Source organism: Camelus ferus, chromosome 7 (assembly GCF_009834535.1).
Source record: "Camelus ferus isolate YT-003-E chromosome 7, BCGSAC_Cfer_1.0, whole genome shotgun sequence".
Taxonomy (NCBI): domain Eukaryota; kingdom Metazoa; phylum Chordata; class Mammalia; order Artiodactyla; family Camelidae; genus Camelus; species Camelus ferus.
The window spans coordinates 46,255,258-46,276,092 of NC_045702.1; the positions used below are offsets into that span (position 1 = coordinate 46,255,258).

The window sequence follows — 20,835 nt, forward strand, 5'->3', positions numbered from 1 at the left end:
ATCCTGGGGTTACATAAGGGTGTGACAGAAAACCTTGAATAACAGTAGCTTAAACAAGGTAAGTTAAATTCTTTCTCCAGAAAAGGCAGTCTGGAGACGAGCAGTCCGGCGCAGGCATGGTGGTTCTGCCCCCAGGTCCTTGGACATATATTCCTTCTAGCTCATCTTCTCCGGGTGAGGCTTCCTTCAAGAAAACATCAGTCTTTTGGGGGTTTTATCTTGGTTTTGTTTTGTAAAGTTTATAAAAATTGTATTTAAATGAATATAGTACACAAAAAAAACTGCACTCAAATGTTTATAGCATCTTTATTTATAAATGACCCAAAATGGGAAGAAGCAAATGTTCATTAACTGGCAAATGCATCAACTGTGGCCAATCTATACAATAAATACTACTTAGCAATAAAAAGGAACAAACCACTGATACGTACAACAGCTTGGATGAACTGCATGTATTATGTTGAGAAAGAAAGACTAATAAGGCCACTTACTATATGACCCTAATTAAATGAAAATTCTGGAAAAAACAAAATTATGGAAATGGAGGAAAAAAACAGTGGTTACTAGGAGGTGGAGGAGGGGTTGAAAACAAAGAGGCAGCATGAGGAAATTTTGAGTGATGGAAACTTTTTAGTTTGTGGTGGTGTTTGCAACTCTGCATTTGTTACTGAAAGAGTGAGTTTCACTGTATGTAATGTAACACAAGTAAATTAAAAAAAAGGAAAACACACAGAAATAGCTTTTACATGCTGTTGTAGCAAATGATAAAATATGTGAACAGAATATGCAGAATAAGCAAAACAAATAAATGGATAAAAGAAAAGAGGTGGTAAAGACCAAGTGGTAAGCTACTTTACTATCCTTCTAGTTTCCTGATTCATGAGTGAAATAAATCTTAAAAAAAAAAAAATAACACATGCAAAAAGAACCTAGCAGATTATTTTGGGAAAAACTGCAGTGAACATTCCATGAACAAGAAGAGTTGGTTATTTAGACGTTTGGCTCTTTTTCTTTCTGGCTTTCATGGAGGGTTTATAATGAGCTTTTAAAATATTTTTGTTTCCAAAAAGTCTGGAACATGCATAATTTGAAAGATAAGATTCATCACCACTCTGAACAGTTTGCTAGATTTCCATAATGCAGATTTCCACATACATATACTTACTTTAATAGGCATATCTGGTATCACCAAACCATAATTATCTGGGTTCACTTACTGGACATTAAGGTTGTTCCTAGTTGATCCTGCACAGAAACTGCAGTGAGGGACAAAGTTCTTTTGGCCAGATTGTCATATAAAACCTTTTCTTTAACATAAGTCTGCAGAAGTAGATCTGGTGAGTCAAAAGGGCATGTGCTCTTTTCAGGCTTTTGAGTAACTGTAGCAATTTGTGCTCCTACATCTCAGTGTACGAGTGCTCTTGGCACCAGCCCTCTATCACTAGGATTGACAAAGATTTGTTGTTTTTTTTTTTAAATGCAGATACTGGGGATTGAACCCAGGATCTTGTGCATACTAAGCTTGTGCTCTACTACTGAGCTATTACCCTCCTCCTGACAAAGGTCCTTTTTAAAAAAGAAAACTATAGTCAGAAAGATTAAGAATGATACCTTCTTTCTACAGGTTTCCTGTGACTAATTCAAAGATTGTGGTCTGAAAGGAAGTAATTATCTGCTTATTTAATAGACTCAAAATTAGTGCCTAGTGTAAAGCAGGAATAGTATCAATTTGGATGTAGATAACAGAAATGTTAGCTTTATTTTGAGAGAGGGAGAAAGCATGACTATTAAAAGTAAAAACATTCTTTTGATTGTAAACATGTGGGGAAGGGTCTACTAAACTCTAAGTAATTGACAGTGATCATACTGAGTGGTAGTTGGATGGTTTTTATACTATTTTTGGTTCCTACTCTCATTATTTACTATAGTTAATAATTGCTTCTTGTGCAGCAAACATCTAGCTTTTTTCTTTCTGTCAAATATAAATTTTTTTTTCTTTTAAAACAACGTCTACCAGCCAATTCCAAAACCCTTTCTTACTGTGGCTCTGGGGGAATGCTGGTTTCTCTCCCTTCAGCAGTCTGCAGCATATCCCCAGCCCAGGCTGCTTGTATGATTTCATATGCTCTGCCAAAACAGAAGACTCTGAGTTTACTTTTCTTCTGCCAAATTACTGTTTGTCTATTCCGTATGTTATTCCAGTGAGTGTGCTTTAGGGGAGTTCACTAGTAGTCTTAGATTTAGTGAACCCAGCAGTTTTGTACACACATACTGGAAGCTGGGGGTTCTAATGCATGTGGGCCAAGGACCACACTTTGAGCACCACTGGTGTCGTGATTGGAACATGTCAGTGGGGACAGACCCAGCTCTCCCTCCAGCTCTATCAGCTGTGTGATCTCAACTTTTCCGGCTTTTGGTTTCCTTATTTGTTGAGCAGAGGCAATACCACATCAGGATGTAGTGAGGATTAGCTAGAGATTACATGTGGACTTACTTACACTGTGCCTGGCCCTAATGTGAAACTACACAGTATGTGGCAGGAGCCATAACTAATGAATCTACGTTACTCACTACCTCTCTGAAACTTCCTTCCAGAAGTCAGTCTGTAAGTCGTGTGCAAATGACAGGCTAGTTTGTGCAACAGTTTTATCAGTGGTACCTGAAAGTGTCATAATCCTTTTTTTAATGGGCCTGTTACAGATTGCTCCAGCTGAAGCACCAGATGCTAAAGTGAGGATGGTGATTATCACTGGGCCACCAGAGGCTCAATTCAAGGTATGTGCTCTAGAGTGTGTGCACAGGTAACAAATAAATGGATGCAGAGAATGTTAATGCCTTCTTTTCAGGAACTCCATAACCTGGCTTCTCCCTTAAATATATCTAATACTCAATAGAAAGAATCTCTTAATGGGAATTCATAAGAAGAGTAGAGACATACCCAAAATTACATTTTAAAAATAAACCAAAGCCTTTGTTTAATTTTGAGAGCTCTGCAAATGGTTGTTGGGTTTGCCTGTCTCCCAAAGGAGAATTTGCTCAGTGCCTTATTGTCATACGTGAAGGTAAGACCTTAAGACGTGTAAATTTGTCTAGTTAACATGCCTTAGAAAACTTGTTCTCAGATTTTTTTTCTCTTGTCCAAGAGGCCTTACCCTTGCAAAATGCTCCCTTTTCTTCTGACCCTTGGATTAACTGTTAGCCCTTGTCCATAGTCTCTCAATAGATCACTCTAATCTTTTGAACTGTAGAGACAGACATGGCAGGAACTCTTGTGGCATTGCTCATGTTGGAGTTTGGGGCCTTTTGGGCTGGAGTGCCTCCCACTGTATACTGAAAGGTGGTGTGGCAGGGTGATGAAGAGCAGTGACTTGGCAGGCAGGCTGCTGGTTCAAACCCCAGTGCTACCATTTACCAGTGGTGTGACCTTGGATGAGTTACGTAACTTTCCTATGGCTAGTAAAATCTGCAAAATCGGGGATTAAAGCACCCACAAAGTTTAAACAAGGTTATAAAGTTTAAACAGTATAAAAAGTGCTTAGAATAGTGCCCAACATAAGAAATACAATATACATGTGCTGGCGGGAGTGTTGAGCAGACTCTGAGTGAATCAGCCAGACCCTGCCAGATCATCAAATCAAAAATACACACCCTTGAGTATATGATTTCTCCCATAAAACTCAGTAAGGTGTCTTGTTTGTCATAAGTGAAAGCAGCTACTGAATTCAGTGTAACTAATTTACCCAAAGCCCTTGTCTTGTTCCTACCACTCAGCAGCCGTGTTAACAGGACAACTCCTTAACCTTAGGCTTTAGTTCCCTTGGCTCTAAAATGTGGCTAAGTAACAAGTGCCTATCTCTCACCTTTTTTTTAAACCATCACTTTCTTTGACCTCTGTTTTCCTAGGGGCCATTTTCCACTAAAAATCCAAAGCTATTTTCACTTCATTTATGGGAAGAAAGAAAACAAAAGGAGGTGCTTTGAGATGTGCGTGCAGTTGGCTAGGCTCAAGCTCAGGTGAAGAAATTCACTCCCTCATACTAAGCGGTTCAAATCAGAATCAGAAATGTTGAAAATTGTTTCCTATCCCAAACTTACAGGTTCAGTCAGTGCAGTATGAAATATTAAAAGATAAATACAAATATCAATCATTGCATGTTTCTTATGCTTTTACTGCTTTATAAATGGAATTACTATCTTGTAATTCCTTTAACGCTTGTATGCTAGGGAATTGAGTTTCCCTGTATCCTTGAATGCCTGTATTGTACAGTTGTCTTAAATGGGACATTTAAGAAAAGCTGTAATGCTTAAATATCATTTATGAGATCAATGATAATTACAAATAAATTTATTTCAGAGAACTAAGGAACAGTAAACCTCCCAACACGTATTTTTTCTTATAAATTGAAGAGCTTCTGTTTTTGAAGGATGATATATATCACATATCCCTAGTGTCCTTTGTGTTAATACTGTATCTGTGGCCTGAGACTTTGAGGACAAACGTAATACAGGGTACTAAAATGGATTTTTCCCTCTAATCCCTAAAATAAGCTTATCATTTCTGCACCAATGAAAACGTGTTGGGTTCTCTAGTTTCTGTGCTTCACCCTGGCAGCTTGTCAGATTAAAGCACTTCTGACTTCCTTTTCTTTTGGTGTATACCAGAGCAAATTAATGCTTGTACATAACAGAAGAGGTTTCTTATGTGTAACTTCTAGTTGTACACAGCAAGTGACAGGATATGTTTGACTAATAACTATGAGGTATGTGCGTTAACTTGACTTTGTACTTAACAGTAGAAACTATCTGACTAAGATGATAAAACCTTTTAACAGAAAGTATTTCTCACTGGCCCATTTAGACATGAGCTTGGCTTCTTGCGAGCCTGGAATAGTGGGCTCTGTGGTTCTTCCCTAGTCTCTTTTACTCAAGAAAAATGTAATTACTGTCTTATTGCTGGGAGAGGTTTTACCCTTTCAAGATCAGAGAGTAAGGGGCTATTTTCTATCAAATGCTGATATATACTGCAAAGGACTATTCCAGTGGACCCGGGCCATCTTTAAAGTTAATGGACCTTTTGTGTTTTCTGCATGAATGTCACTGATAGGATGTGTTCTCATCTGTAGGCTCAGGGAAGAATTTATGGAAAAATTAAAGAAGAAAACTTTGTTAGTCCTAAGGAAGAGGTGAAACTTGAAGCTCACATCAGAGTGCCATCCTTTGCTGCTGGCAGAGTTATTGGAAAAGGAGGCAAAACGGCAAGTACTTCAGCAAAACCTGTGCAGTGGTATGAAAGGGAAAGCGTTGAAAGGTACTTAGGAGTTCCAAGACCCTGAATTTTGGCTAACTTATAAAAAGCAGGACCATCTGGGCCAAGGTTTGGAGAAGACTGCCTCTTGTCCCTCCTGAGTGTTGGTGTCAGCTACAAGTGAAAGCAATGCCTCTCTTTCCACTTTGTCTGATATTTCTAAGGGGCATATAGCATTTTTCTGTTGATATGTCAGCTTTTTATTTTTATTGTGCAAACACTTAAATGATGTGAAATTTTTAAAAATTCCATCTACCTTTCTAACTTAGACTTCTATAACTGAACAAAGCAAATGGTTTCCAGTTTCTCTTTAATACATCTAACTTCTAAATTGTTTTCAAAGCTATTTACAGACTTTTTTTCAAAGCCGTTTACAGTGTTGAAGTGATTGAAAGTGTACATTTAGGAATCAGACTTTCAGGGTTTGAATCTGGTTTTGTCATTAACTTGTGTAACTTTGGGCAAGTCAGTTTCTTTGACTAAGGCTTAGTTTTAATTATGTTGAAATGGGGACAGTACTGATAACCTGATAGAATTAATGAGATTTGTAAAGCAATACATTGCTCAGTATTTCTGCACATAGTAAGTGCTCAGGAAATGATAATTAACACAAACAAAAACCCCTGACCTGACATGATTTGTATTTACCTTTTTCAGGTGAATGAGCTCCAGAATTTGTCAAGTGCAGAAGTTGTTGTCCCTCGTGATCAGACGCCTGATGAGAATGACCAAGTGGTTGTCAAAATAACTGGTCACTTCTATGCTTGCCAGGCAAGTGGGCTCTAGTGTGACAAGCAAGCTCTTTTGCCTCTTTCTCAAATGGAAGCAATTCGCCCATGGGTGTCCCTACCCCATATAAATATTTAAGGTAGTTTGGTGCTTAACAATTTTAATCCCCTTTTTAGCAGGTGATTTCAGAGACTCTACTAAACTAAATTAATTAGTATGTATCTATAGTCTTCAAGTAAATTTATTTGAAGTTGGTGAAATGGAAAAGTAGAACTTTTGATCAGGTAGAAATTTCAAAGCTCTCTCCTTTTGCAGGTTGCTCAGAGAAAAATTCAGGAAATTCTGACTCAGGTAAAGCAGCACCAACAGCAGAAAGCTCTGCAAAGTGGACCACCTCAGTCAAGACGGAAGTGAAGGCTCAGGAAACAGCCCACCACAGAGGCAGATGCCAAACCAAAGACAGATTGCTTAACCAACAGATGGGCGCTGAACCCCTATCCAGAATCACATGCACAAGTTTTTACCTAGCCAGTTGTTTCTGAGGACCAGGCAACTTTTCGAACTCCTGTCTCTGTGAGAATGTATACTTTATGCTCTCTGAAATGTATGACACCCAGCTTTAAAAAAAAAAAATAAAGGGGGGAGGGAGGGAAAGAGAGGAGCTCTGCACTTCCCTTTTGTTGTATTCTCAGTGTAACAAGTATTCTAATTTTTCTTAATATTCCCCCCATAATGCCAGAAATTGGCTTAATGGTGCATTCACTAAATTCATCAAATAAAAATAGACTGCTCCTAAGTCCAGTTGTTAAAATTGGATTGGAACATAATTATCACAGAACTTAATTGTTAAGCTATTAGCATAGAAAAAAATTTTGTTTTATTTTTATCTAAACACTAACATGAATAACCTAAGGGAAGTGCTGAATGGTGTTGGCAGGGGTATTAAACGTGCATTTTTACTCAACTACCTCAGGTATTCAGTAATGCAATGAAAGCGAAATTTTTTTTTTTTTTGAAAATTTTATATACTTTATAAAGAGAAGTCCAACTGTTTTTTAAAAAATAAACTTTAATTAGCTAACAGGCAAGTAACTAAAAATTTTTACTTCTGGCTGGTTGACAATAAAGCTGGAAACTTAATTTAAGGTTTTTTGAGGCTTTTGACAGTTATTAGTTGGAAAATCCAATAAATGTTCAAAGATAGGAAGCAGTGCCTATATTTGGAGAGCAGCAATACCATGTATTTTTGTTTATGGTAGGTAAGTTTTTGATGGTACTAACAGAGCAAAGTGGTTGCAAGAGGTTTTGGAACAGCTAGTTTTAAATGGCTTCAGGCGACTTCAGTTTTTTTGTTTGGCTATGTGATTGAATGCATAAATGCTTTGTGCTTTTGACTATCACTACCTAAAGAAAGTGTATCAAAGAAGAGATGCAGCCCCTGTGGACTTTAAACCGATTGGCAAGAAGAAAGCTTCGGCTTGCCTTACAGGATGTTTAGCTTGCCAATACACTTCAGACCAGTTGGTCTTCGCTTTGAGCAGACCTCAAAAGAGTTGCTTTGTGAAGACCAATTGGGCAGTCAGATGGTGTGACAGTGTTCAAAGGCAATAAAAAGGCTACATCTCCATGTGCCAGGCACTGTCATGAGCCTCACTAAGCTATGTGGAAGACTTTTAAGCAATGATAAACCAAGGAAAATGAAAGGCTACCTAAAATGCAGCAGGATTTCTGTATTCTCTGCAACCAGTCATTTGAAAATAAGTCAAAAGGTAGAAAAATACAAGAAAACAATTTTTGGAATATAATTTGAATGACTGTGATAAAACATTTGATCTTTGATACTAAACTCATTTGCCCATTCCTTGATAGCAAAGCCTGGTATGTACAATTATGTGGGTGTGGGTGGTCTCCAAGGCCACACTGCTCTCAGAATTGTTTCTGTGTTGCTTTTGTTCATTAAATAATCACAGTCATCATATTATACTGATCTGAAGGGTATATAATAATCCTTTAAAAATCATTTGCCTCATTCGTATTTCAAGATGAATTTCTACACAGACTAGGTAAGTTTTTCTGAAGATCACCATATCAGTTAGACATTTTGAAAATGACTTGAAATGTTTTTCTAAATGTTTTCAGAAAACCAGTTTATTTTGTAGTTTTAGCCAAAAAGTGCCCTTTTTGTCACTGAATTCATAAAGCATTCATAATTTTTTTTCATACAATTGCTAAAAAAAATTAATAATGGACTGGCTTTCTGGTTGGATTTCAGGTGAAATGTGCTTAAGGCCAGAGATCTTCATCAGTATTTGATTTTTCCAACTTTTTTTCTTAATACAGATAGGTGCTACATTTATATCTGCCTGTTGAAATTCTGTCATATTTCACTTCTAGCCTTCTAGTGTGGCAAATCATGTTTTACTTTCAATTAAGCATTGGTAATGGAGTATCTGGTAATACTAGGGAATAATTCTGTAATTGTTTTGTACTCACCGAATATGGATCATTCCTCATCTGTAATGTGCCCCAAATACAGCTTCATTTTCCAGATACCTTGATGCAGAATAAAGTGTTTCATCATTAGGTGCAGCTTGGTGTTTAGTTCTACTTTTGGTTTTTCAAATAAATGTGAAATGTCCTGAATTTGGGCAAACTGTAAACTTAGATTTTTAGTAATACTATGTTGATCTTAAGGTAGACACCAATATGTCCTAGTGTACTTACTGTGAACCTTGATAATATTGCATATGAACTAAGAACTATAGGTTTTAAGTAACAGGACCAGTGTGAGGTGGTTATGTTCTGCTTTATTTTTAAAATTTTTGGCTGGTGCATTCTACAGAATAAGAGTTCCACTTGAACTCTGAGTAGAGAGCTCAGGTGAAGCACAGAGGCCAACACTATCACCAGGAAATCCTGCTGGGACCTCAGGAAGTTTGAAGGTACTGATTTCTTGGTGTGAGAACTAGCTCCTCTACCTACAATTTCCACATGTCTATAGGCACTCATATTAACAAGACTTGTTTTGACAACAGCCTAACCAACCTAGGTGGGGTGTAGGAATTATAAGAAGTGACTCAATCCAACTCTGAAATGACTAAAGCAGTTCATATCATCTTATTCACACTTGAACTCCACAGGAGTCAGGGATGAAGTGTCATCTTCTATTCCAAGAATGAAGTCTTCAGGTAATGTCTCAGGCGCTATCTGAGCTAACTGGTCATCATAAGAACGTAGGGTCCATAATTTCTCTAATTCATAGGTTTCTCTGGTTTCTGGAAGCATCAAATGAACCACCATGCTGCCTATCAAGGACAGATAAGAGTTATAATCAAGAAGCTTATCCTTATGATCTCACACACCTCTCTGACAATTAGAATAATGGTTTTCAATTGGGGACATTTTTTATTTTCTTACCTGTAACATCCTACCAGGGATATTCCTCCCCATCTGAATTACCTGGCCCAAAATGTTAACAGTGACAAGGCTGAGAAACCCTGACTTTTACAGCCTTGGCAGAAAAAGTGTCTTACACCAAAGCAAATGCAGGTTTGCTTCCTGCCCATTATCAAAAATGTGGACCCCCCTAATCTCGGAGTTCTTCTGTTAGAACTTTGTGTGCAAGTGTCATCTGGACCTGTGTTGCTCAGGGAACCTGGTACAAAAATGCTGCTAGCTGCTTCTACTGCTGAGTAACAAAGTGTGCTTCACCTAACCCTGGAATAGTCTTGGGTAACTTACCAATATCCATAAAACCGACTAATAGCTTACAAGTAAGATAAAAATCTCAGACCTTTAACAGTTCTTGACAGTTACTGTTTTCCCCTTTGTAGTAAGTGTCTTATGGGGAAATATTTTTAAACTATGTATATATTATTACCCAAAATAACAGTCTTCTGTTCTTGTCCTTGCCTGTGCCTGGAATGCCCTTCAACTTTTCTGAGTTCTTTAAGACCAAGGTTATGTATACTCCAAGGTGCCTTCTACTACCATTAAAGGATTTCTCCCACCTCTACCATGTTAGCCATCCTGTTCTCCACCTTTACGGCTAGATACACAAATCAGGTTAGGTGAGGATTTCACATGTGAGTAAGACCACCTGGGTTATAATTAAATAAAAATTGTTTTAAATAAATTTCAAAATTTTTACATGGAAAAACACTAAGATTTCGATCCCTTTATAATTGAAAATAGTTCAAGATGTACAATATCAAATATTTTATCTGAAGAGTGTGCCAAAACTACTTACCAAAGTCCACACAGAGCCAGTCATCAGTGTCCTTCCCTTCAATCTTAACGTGAGGCTCACTTTTACATTTCAGGTATTTGTACTGAAAAAAAACCAAGTCATACATTAAAGGCAGAGAAGATGGGGGAAATCTGTTCTTACAGGGTCTGGGGGTATTTCTGTTGGTCTTAATTTGGGACCTAGCTTATTCATTCCTCACAGCTATACCATGCCCTTTAGTCAGTAACGCAGGGAAACTATTTGCCCCTTAAATCCTACCCATCTCCTACTCCTCTCTCCTGAATCCTCCTGCCCAAACCCTTCTGAGGGGCCACCTCACTCATTCACCAAGGTGTCTGAGGCAGATAGGCCTAAGCTCACTCAATACCTGGTTCTCACCTACATCATCCTTTCTGTCCATCCTAGCTTCCCTTCACTCTCAGCAGAGCCAGACGCTACCTTCCTGTTTTAAGGCTAGGTATTCTCAGTTCTAATTTCATCTTATCTACCTTTTTGACAATGAGAGATTTTATCATCTCAAGTCTCTGTTCCCAGCAGATCCCATAAATGGTCTAAAACAACAGATACACTATTAGAAAAAAGGCTAAGTAAAATACTATTACAAGAGAGAAAGACATAATATAATGATAAGAGTCAACTAACCAAGATGACCTAACAATTATAAATGTGCACCAAAAATCAGAGCTCCTAAACATGTGAAACAAACACTGATAATGTTAAGGGGAGAAATAGATGACAACACACTAATATAGGAAATTCAATATTCCATTTTCATTAATGGATAGAACCAAGAAGACCAATATGGAAACAGAACTTTGAACACTACAGACCAACTGGACCTAAACAGACATTAACAAAACATTCTACCCAACAAGAGCAGAATACAAATTTACCTCAAGTGCACATGGTACATTCTTCAGGATATATCATATATTAGGCCACGAAACAAGTCTTAAATTTTGAAAGATTGGACTCATATAAAGTATATTATCTGATCACGATGAACTAGAAATCAACAAAGAAAAATAGAAAATCCACAAATATATGGAAATCAAACAATTATTAGCTTAAACAACTGGTCAAAGAAATCACAAGAGAAATTAGAAATTATCTTGAGACAAGTGTACTTACAGGATGCAGTGACAGCAGTGCTAAGAAGAAAATTTATAGCTACATATGCTTACATGGAAAGTTCCCTAATCAACGTTAACTTACACCTTAAAGAACTAGGAAATGAACAAATTAAACTTAAAGCTGGCAGAAAAAAAAAAATCAGAGAAAAAAAGACAAAAATCAATGAAACTAAGATTTAGTTTTCTAAAAAGGTCAACAAAATAGACAAAAAAAAAAAAAAAAACCAGAAAATCCAAATAACTAAAATCAGAAATAAGTGAGGAGATACTAGAGAAATAAAAAGGATTAGAAGTACTATGAAAAACTACACAAGAAATTGGAAAACCCAGATTAAATGGACAAATCCCTAGAAACACAACCTACCAAGATTGAATCATGCATAAATAGGAAGCCTAAATAGGCCTACTCAGTAATAGTAACAGAATTGAGTCAGTAATCAAAAACTTCGCAACACAATTATATCTCAAAAGAAGGCGGGGGTTGGGGGGGGTGGTACATGGGAAGAAAAAAAAACCCTCCCAACAAAGAAAAGCCCTGGGCCACACAGCTTCACTGGTAATTTCTACTAAATATTTAAATATAAGCTGACGCAGATTTTTCTCAAACTCTTCTAAAAAACTGAAGGAGAGAATACTTCCTAACTTATTCTATCAGAGTAGCATTACCCTGATACCAAGGCCAAAGATACTACAAGAAAAGAAAACTACAGGCCAATAACCTTGATGAATACTGATACAAAAAGCCTCAATGAAATACTAGCAAATCAAATTCAACACCACATTAAAAGAATTATATACCACAACCACATGGAATTTATTCCTGGAAGGTAAGGATGGTTCCACATGAAAATCAATCAGTGTAATAAATCACATTAACAAAATGAAGGACAAAAACCACAGGATCATCTCAAATTTATGCAGAAAAAGCATGTGACAAAATTCAAAACCCTTTCATGATTAAAAAAAAAAAGGATAATAATAATAATAATAAAAACTCAAGATAATAAAGGCCGTATATGAAAAGCCCACAGGTATAACCTATTATCATACTCAATAGCAAAAGACAAAGTTTTCCCTAAGACCAGGAATGAGACAGGAATGCCCACTTTTGCCAATTCTATTCAACATAATACTCAAGTTCCAGCCACAACAATTAGAGCAAGGGAAAAAAAGAAAAGAGAAAAGAGAAAGGTAACTAAACTGCAAAGGAAGAAATAAAATTATCTCCGTTTGCAGATGACATGATTTTATATGTAGAAAACCCAAAACACCTGTTAGAACTAGTAAACGAATTCAGTAAAGCTGTAGGATATTAAATCAACAACCCCAAATCAGTTGTGTTTCTATACACTTAATAAGCAACGTGAAAAAGAAATTGAGAACAATTCCATTTACAATAGAATAAAAAATGAAATACTTAGAATTAAATGTAACTATGGAAGCAAGACTTGTACAATGAAAACTACAAAACTTGGCTAAAGAAATGAAAGAAGACAACAATAAATAGACTGTAACTGGAAGACGACAACATTTTTAAGACGTCAATACTACCCAAAGCTACCTACCGATTCAATACAATCAATCCCTATCCAAATTCCAGTAACTTTTTTTGTAGAAATAGAAAACTCTACCCTAAAATTTATATGTAATCTAAAGAGACCCCAAATAGCCAAAAACAATCTTGAAAAGAGAGCACAGTTGGAGATCTCAAATTTCCTGATTTGAAAACTTACCACAAACCTACAGTAATCAAAACAGTTATCAAAACTGACTTATAGACTGATGGAATAAAATAAAAAGCCCCCATGGTCAAACAACGTTTCAACAAGGTTGTCAAATCCATTCAATAGGGAAAGGAAGACTTTTCAAAACACAGTGCTGGGAAAAATTGATTATCTTCATAAACGAGAATAAAGTTGGAGCCTTACCTCACACCATCTACAAAAGCTAACCCAAAGTGTACCAAAGACCTAAACATTAGACCTAAATCTATAAAACTCTTAGAAGAAAACACAGTGGAAAAGCTTCATGACATTGGATTTGACAATTTCTTGGATATGAGACCACAGGCAACAACAAAATAAAATTTTGTGCATCAAAGGACACTAACAGAGTAAAAAAGGCAACCTACAGAATGGAAGAAAACATTTGCAAATCACGTATTTGATATGAGATTGATATCGAATATACACAGCACTACTAAATTTCACAATAAAAAACCAACCTGATGAGAACATGGGCAAAGGACTTGAATAGGCATTTCTCCCAAGATACACAAATGGCCAATAAGTATTTGAAAAGATGCGGTCAAGATGACAGAGTGGTAGGACCACGAGCTTGCCTCTCCTGTGACTACAATGAAACCACAACTGAATGCTAAACAATCATCAAAAAAAGACTGGAACCTAGCAAAAAGATCTTCTGCAAATGGAAACATAAAGAGGGAACCACAGCAGGACGGTAGGAGGAATATGCTCATGATATAATTGGGCCCCATACCCCCCGGAGTGGGCGACCCACAAACTGAAGATTTGTTAAGTCGCAGAGGCCCTCATAAAGGAGTGAGAGCTCTAAGCCCCAAGTCAGGCTCCCCAATTCGGGTCCCAGCACTGGGAAAAGGAGACCCCAGGACATCTGGTTTTGAAGGCCAGAGGGGCTTGGCTCTGGGAGCCTCATGAGACTGGGGGAAATGGAGACTCTATTCGCTTGAGAAACGTACACGGAAACTCACATGCACCAGGTCCAAGGACAGAGGTAGTGATTTCACAGGAACCTGGGCCAGACCTTCCTGCTGGATTTGGAGGGTCTCCTGGGAACGTGGGGGACAGCTGCGGCTCACTCAGGGGACATAAAAGCTGGTGGCAGGCTTTCCAGGGGTCTTTATCTACATGAGCTTTCCTGGAGGCAGACAGCTTGATTGGATTATTAGCACCAAGACCTAGCCCCACCCAACAGCCTGCAGGGAAGCCTCAGGTAAACAACATACAGGGTGGGAACACAGCCACACCCATCATCAGACTTCCTAAGCCACAAAGGCCTCTAGACACAGCCCTACCCACCAGAGGTCCAGGACCAAGCTTCACCCAGCAGTGGGCAGGCACTGGCTCCTCCTGCCAGGAAACCTGCATAAACCTCTAGTCCAGCCTCACCCACCAGGGGCAGATACTAGAAATAAGAAAACAATAATCCCAAAACCTGTGGAAGGAATCCACAAACACATAGAAAGATAGACGATATGAGGCGGCAAAGGAATATCTCCCAGACCAAGGCACAAGATAAAATCCCAGAAGAAGAAATAAGTGATGAGGAGATAGGTAATTTATCTGAGAAAGAGTTTAAAGTAATGATGGCCAAGAACTCAAGAGAAGTATAGATGCACACAGAGTGAAGTTTTTAGCAAAGAGTTGGAAAATATAAAGAATACCCAAAGAAGAAGAATAAAATCACTGAAATGAACAATAGACTAGAAGGAACCAAGAATAGGCTAAATGAGGCAGAAGAACGGATCAGTGAGATAGAAGACAAGATTAGTGGAAATCACTACTTCAGAACAGAAAAAAGAAAAAATAATAAAAAGGAATGAGGATAGTCTAATGAAGCGCTCTAATATTTGCATTACAGGGGTCCCAGAAAGAGAAGAGAGAAAGGACTTGAGAAAATTTTTGGAGAGATAATAACCGAAAACTTCCCTAACTTGGGAAAGGAAACAGTCACCCAAGTCCTGGAAGTGTGGAGAGTATCACACAGAACCAACCCAAAGAGTAATATACCAAGGCACATAGTCATCAAATTGACAACAATTAAGGATAAAGAGAAAATATTAAAACTAGCAAGACAAAAGCAACGAATAATATACAAGGGAACTCCCATAAGGTTATCAGCTGATTTTTCAGGAGAATCTCTATAGGCCAGAAGGGAGTGACAAGATATATTTAAAGTGGTCCAAGGGGGAAACTTACAACCAAGAATACTCTATCCAGCAAGGCTCTTGTTCAGACTTGATGGAGAAATCAAAACCTTCACAGATAAACAAAAGCTAAAAGATTTCAGCACCACCACACCAGCTTTACAACAAATGTTAAAGGACCTTCTCTAGCCATCAAACCATAAGAAAAGAGAACAAAAAGAAGAAAGAGGAAAAAGAGACCTACAAAAGATTGCTTTGAGTGTTCAGGGTCTTTTTGTGGTTCCTTATAAATTTTGGAATTGTTTGTTCTAGTTCTGTGAGGAATGTCACGAGTATTTTGATGGGGGTTGCATTGGATCTACAGATTGCTTTGGGTAGAGTGGACATTTTGATGGTGTTGATTCTTCCAATCCAAGAGCACAAAAAATCTTTCCATTTCTTTGTGTCATTTTGGTTTTCAGAGTATAGGTAACCTTGGTTAAGTTTATTTCTAGGTATTTTGTTGTTTTTGATGTAATGGAAATGTCTCTGCCAGTTATAAAATTCTTGTTTTTGAAGTGAAAAAAAAATGAATGAAGGGCTGCAAATGGCAAAATAGCCTTCTTTTTTATGGGTGAGTTGTATTCCATTATATATATATATATATATGCATGCAGCATCTCCATTATCTATTCAACTATTGATGTGCACTTAGGATTCTTTCATATCTTGGCAATTATAAATAATTTTGCTGTTAATAGCAAGGTGTATTTGTCTTTTTGAGTTAATTCTTATTTTGTGGTTGGCTTTATTCCTTTGATAACTGTAAGTTTAAAAAGCTAAAGCTCCAGACGTTCTCAGAAACAATGAATAGTACATATATGTAAATTTAAAAATATATGTGCAGTAAAAAAAAAGATCTATCAAGCCATGAAAAACATGGAAGAAACTTAAAAGACATATTACTGAAAAGGCTACAAACTGTGCGATTCCAACCCAAATGACATTCTGGTAAAGGCACAGCTACAGAAACAATAAAAAGATCATGGTTTTCAGGAGTTTGGGGTGAGGGAGGGAGGGAGGAATGAACAGATGAAGCACAAGGGATTTTTAGAGCAATGAAATTATTCTGTATGATACTACAGTGGTGGCTACATGTCATTATGCATTTTTCAAAACCCATAGAATGTACAACGTCAAGAGTGAACCCTAATGTAAACTATGGACTTTGGTTGATAATAATGTGCCCATGTTGGTTCATCGATTGTACCAAAAATGCCACACTGATGAGGGATGTTGAGGGTAGGGGAGTATATATGTGTGGATGGGGAGGGCTATGTGCGAACTCTATTTTCTGCTGAATTCTGTTGTGAACCTGAAACTGCTCTAAAAGAATAAAGTCTATTTTAAAAAAAATGATGAAAAACAAATTAAAAATACACACCTATTAAATAAATAAAAAGAAAAACAATTATTTGAAAAGGTGATCAACATCACTAATAATTCAGGAAATGCAAATCAAAACCACAACGAGATACCATTTCATGCTCTTTAGGATTACTATTAGCAACAAACCAGAAAATAATAAGTGGTGAAGATGTGGAGAAACTGGAACTCCTGTGCATTGCTGGTGGAAATGTAAAATGGTACAGCCACTATGAAAAAAGTATGTTTCCTCAAAACATTAAAAACAGAATTACCATCATTTGGCAATTCAACTTCTGAAGTTAAAAGCAGGGATCTGAACAGATATCTCTACATTCATGTTTACAGCAGCATTATTCACAATAGCTACAAGGTAGAAGCAACCCAAATGCCCATGGACGGGTGAATAAGATAAAGCGTGGTATATACATACACTAAAATGAATATTCAACCATAAAAAGAAGGAAATTCTGACATGTGCTACAACGTGGATGAACCTTGAAAACGTTATGCTAAGTGAAAAAAGCCAATCACAAAAGGACAGAGATGGTTTCACTCATAGGAAGTACTCAGCACAGTCAAATTCATAGAGAAGCAAGCAGAATGGTGGATGCCAGAGGCCGGGGAAGGGAGAACAGGAAGCTACTGTTGTTACAGTTTGTTCTGCAAGATGAAAAACGTTTTGGAGATGGAAGGTGGTCATGGATGCACAACAATGTAATGCAACTAATGTCACTTAACTGTACACTTAAAAAGGTAAAATATTAAGTTTTATGTTACATATATTTTACCACAAAGAACAAGAACAAAACTTTGAGCTTGCATTGTTCTCCCTCCTCATCTAAAATTTTTGTAAAACTAATTTCTAGTCCCTTGCCTTTGCTCTTCCACAGAAAATTCTCTGACAATCCTCTCATTCTTTTTATATCTCCAAGTTCAATGGTCACTTGTAAGACTTCATCTTACTCTGACCTACTATTACAACGGACAGAGACCCTGGGATCCTGTTTTATAACTTCTTAATGCCCTCTCAGTTCTCTCTGCCTCTCCAACTACTTTTTTGGAATCTTCCTCTGTTCTGGCATGTTGCACCAGGGTTCTGTTCTCAGCTTCCTTATTTTACAACCCTTCTCTCACCAATCCCGGCTATTCTTTTGGTCTTATCCAATTTTCAACGTGGTGAGAGAAGTATGTTCCCCTCTGAAGTGGTATCAGAATCAGCTTCCAGGTATATTTTCTTCCTCATTCTGATTCCTATTCAGTCCACTGGAAAATGAATTGCTTTCTTTTCTCAAATAGATTCGTGAATTCGGGGGGCAAGAACTAAATCTTTCATTTTTGTCTTCTGAACACCCAGGACGGTGCTTGGGAACACTGGACATGCTCAAACACGTGAATTAAACTCTAGGTCAGCACTAGACAAGAGAACTTTTTGCAACTATGGAAATGTTTTAATATTTGTGCTGTCTAATATGGGAACCATTAGCCACATATGGCCACCAAGCACTGAAATGTGGCTAGCACAAGTGAAGAACTGAATTTTTAATTTATAATTAAATAGCCACATGGGGCTAGCGGGTATCACAGTGGACAGTTTTGCTCTAGAAATTCTGGGTTATACTGTCTTCTAGGCTGCCTCAGGTTATTTTTTAAATATTTTCTCCTGGTGGTCACAAGAGACAAGAAGAAATATTCTGACTAAGGCTAGGTATTTGTCCCCATAACTTGCACTATCAGAGAACATAAAACACTCATGCAAATTCTGAAAATCTGGACTTCTCACATAATCTCAAGTGATGGGTTTACTCTTTAAGTGCTGCTCTGCAGCCTGATGCATGGACACTATTCCATTAAGTTAATGGTTCCAAAGAATAAGAAACCTACCGTTTTCACAATGTAGTAGGCCATGGCATGTAAGTGTCGAGTGGAAGTTCCACTACCAATCACAAAGTAATCCGTATATTTCATTTCCGGAGGAACCCTGATCACACAAATGTCTCTTGCATTTTCTTGCCTCAGAAGTGAAACCAGCATGTCAATGTCAAACTTGAGACCAGTATGATCTGAAAGGCACAAAGATTTGCTTGTGTCAGGTGGCCAAGTAAAGATAGACACTATATGAACCCAAAAATGCAGGCAGCTGACAGTGAAAATTTTCCTCCATAAAGGTGTTTAGGTCTGAAATGTTTTGAAAAACAGCAGGGCTCGGGTCTCCTGGAAGCTGAGCCTGGACAATGGTTTCATATAGTGTACTGCTCAACTTTTATGGGAGGAACGCTCAGGTCACAGAGAAATCACCACACATCCCTTCCTACTACCACATGCAGGTAGAATCAATCATACGTGAGCAACAATGGCTTTCTCTTCCAGTACTTGATGAAGTGAATACAGCTCAAGCACAGATGTGCTATTCAAAGAGAAAAAAACAGCAGCATAATTTAGAGAGGTGGTAATATCTTGGGGCATATTCAACTGAATCCCAGCCAGAAAGGATCACAGAACCGGGACTGTGAGCTGGAAGGGCTCTCAGTATCTGGTCCACAACACTCACTTAAGAGAGAAACTCAGACCTAGCCGAGTAAGTGTGTGGCCCCAATCAACCAATTAGAGAGCTAAAATTTTAACAACAATCCTTATTTCGAACTTTCAAGTTTTTCTTACAAAGCCATTTGAGTTATGTAACAACTGTTATCTGTGACACACTTTCTTTTTTCTGTAGAGATTTAAATATTCTGTTCTTCACGTTGGAGTATTAGAGCCTATGGATTTATGGCTCTCTTATGTTCTAAAGGTGACTCCCAAGTGGGCTGAGCCCACTAAGACCTCTCCCTCTCATACTCCATCCTTTCACAGATGTTATCTGTTTACCATCTGCCAAGTTTCCAAAAACTTACAGTAATCAGAGACCCTTAAACTGGCCCCATATCCTATCAGCACTTCTTACGCACTCCTTAGCCCCGACTCCCGGCTCTTCCTCAGAATCCTCACGCCCCAACACTCTCGGCAAGTCCACTTCTCGGGACCCTAGGCAGAGTGTGAAGGGGGATGAGGACGATGAGACTGTGATGCCACGAGTCCGGTGTGGCTTGTTCGGACGGACGCCGGAGTTTGGGAGACCTCAGTTCCTCTCTTGACCTCAGAGTTTCTTCACTAGAAAATGCAAAGCTGGCGCCGATAACCTTTGCAGCCCTTTCCAGCTCTGGCTCTGTAGGAGTTTTGTGACCCCAAGGAAAATGCAGAAAGAGGGGAACTCAGAGCCTCCTCAGTTGGGAGCCGGCTCCCTCCTCTTTGCCGTACCTGCTGTGCCTGACTCCCGGCGCTCCTCGCTGGCTGTCCCCTCCGCCCGCTCCTCTAAGCCAGGCCCGCCGTGCAGGCCGCGCGCGCGGTCGGGGGTCAGACTGGCCCGGCCGAGCGCTGGTCCCCTCGGAAGCCGCCCCACCGCCAGCAGCCGAGGCCGGGAGCCCAGGTCGGCCGCCGCCCACGCTCCCGGGAAAGCGGCCCTACGCCAGAGAAACGCCGAGAGCCGCCACGCCACGCAGCCGCCCGGCCCCATCGCCGTCGCCGTGCGTCGACTCCCGGGGCGGGGCTTAGTGAAGCTCGAGAGGGTCTGCCGCTTTCGATTGGTCAGGTCTCTGCGCTGCCATATGACGTCAGAAGCGTGGGCGTAGCCAGGGCCCAAGCGGGAGCCATGGGCGGAGTCTGAAGCCCACGCGGGTGGGCGATGGTGACCCAACGGTGACCCGGAAGAATTTAGGTTTTGTAGGCGTTAGGTAACTAGCATTTGACTGGTCGTCTTGCTTTGGCCTGCGTCATAGTGACGCGTTGTGTTATCTTTGCATTATTAGTATTTTTTTTTTCAATCTGTCTCCATTCACTGGAATGTAATTGCAGAAATTTTTGTTTTTTTAACTGCTGTCTCTTCCGAGTCTAAAGCTGAATGTACAGAGGTTGCCGCTGTTGGTTAGACTGGAATTAGCTCGTCGCCCATTACCAAAAAAGTTATCAAGATTCCCTTGCAAATTTAAATTTAACTGAGGAAAATCAGTTATCCTGAGTTAGGGTTCGGTGGGAGTCAAAGGTGTAAAGGACTATTTGGAAAACGTCGTTA

At 38.8% G+C, this 20,835-nt stretch overlaps 2 protein-coding genes across 6 annotated transcripts in view; one reads left to right on the top strand and one right to left on the bottom strand.

Annotated features, from left to right (window-relative positions):
• Nucleotides 1-8,617, top strand: part of IGF2BP3 (insulin like growth factor 2 mRNA binding protein 3) — a 122,522-nt gene extending 113,905 nt beyond the window's left edge. The window contains exons 12-15 of one of the 3 annotated variants that reach the window (XM_006179193.3): nt 2,701-2,775; nt 5,124-5,255; nt 5,963-6,076; nt 6,350-8,617. In XM_006179193.3, coding sequence (XP_006179255.1) covers nt 2,701-2,775; nt 5,124-5,255; nt 5,963-6,076; nt 6,350-6,448 — 420 coding nt within the window. In that variant the 3' untranslated portion in view covers nt 6,449-8,617. Of the gene's footprint in view, nt 1-2,700; nt 2,776-5,123; nt 5,309-5,962; nt 6,077-6,349 lie in introns of those variants that run through there. The other 2 variants (XM_006179194.2, XM_032483854.1) reach the window with 2 other exon arrangements.
• MALSU1 (mitochondrial assembly of ribosomal large subunit 1) lies at nt 24-20,316 on the bottom strand. 3 transcript variants are annotated; one of them, XM_032483857.1, is made up of 5 exons: nt 20,025-20,316; nt 18,612-18,790; nt 10,284-10,365; nt 8,528-8,587; nt 24-184 (listed from the first exon to the last, which is right to left on the bottom strand). In XM_032483857.1, exons 1-4 carry the CDS (start codon nt 20,278-20,280, stop codon nt 8,538-8,540), a joined length of 567 nt encoding a protein of 188 aa, XP_032339748.1. In that variant the 5' UTR covers nt 20,281-20,316; the 3' UTR covers nt 24-184; nt 8,528-8,537. The 3 variants fall into 3 exon arrangements, with proteins under 3 accessions (XP_032339748.1, XP_032339747.1, XP_032339746.1); XM_032483856.1 differs by lacking the exon at nt 24-184 and having other exon boundaries at nt 1,987-8,587; XM_032483855.1 differs by lacking the exon at nt 24-184 and having other exon boundaries at nt 8,165-9,339; nt 20,025-20,315.
• Nucleotides 20,317-20,835: the final 519 nt, after the last annotated feature.

Excerpts from the sequence above, each read along its gene's own strand:
- MALSU1 (XM_032483855.1), bottom strand. The coding sequence starts at position 20,280 with ATGGGGCCGGGCGGCTGCGTGGCGTGGCGGCTCTCGGCGTTTCTCTGG. Across the intron at positions 18,791-20,024 it reads CCGGGAGTCAGGCACAGCAG|ATCATACTGGTCTCAAGTTT; the intron begins GTACGGCAAAGA and ends TGTGCCTTTCAG. Across the intron at positions 10,366-18,611 it reads CCTACTACATTGTGAAAACG|TACAAATACCTGAAATGTAA; the intron begins GTAGGTTTCTTA and ends GTTTTTTTTCAG.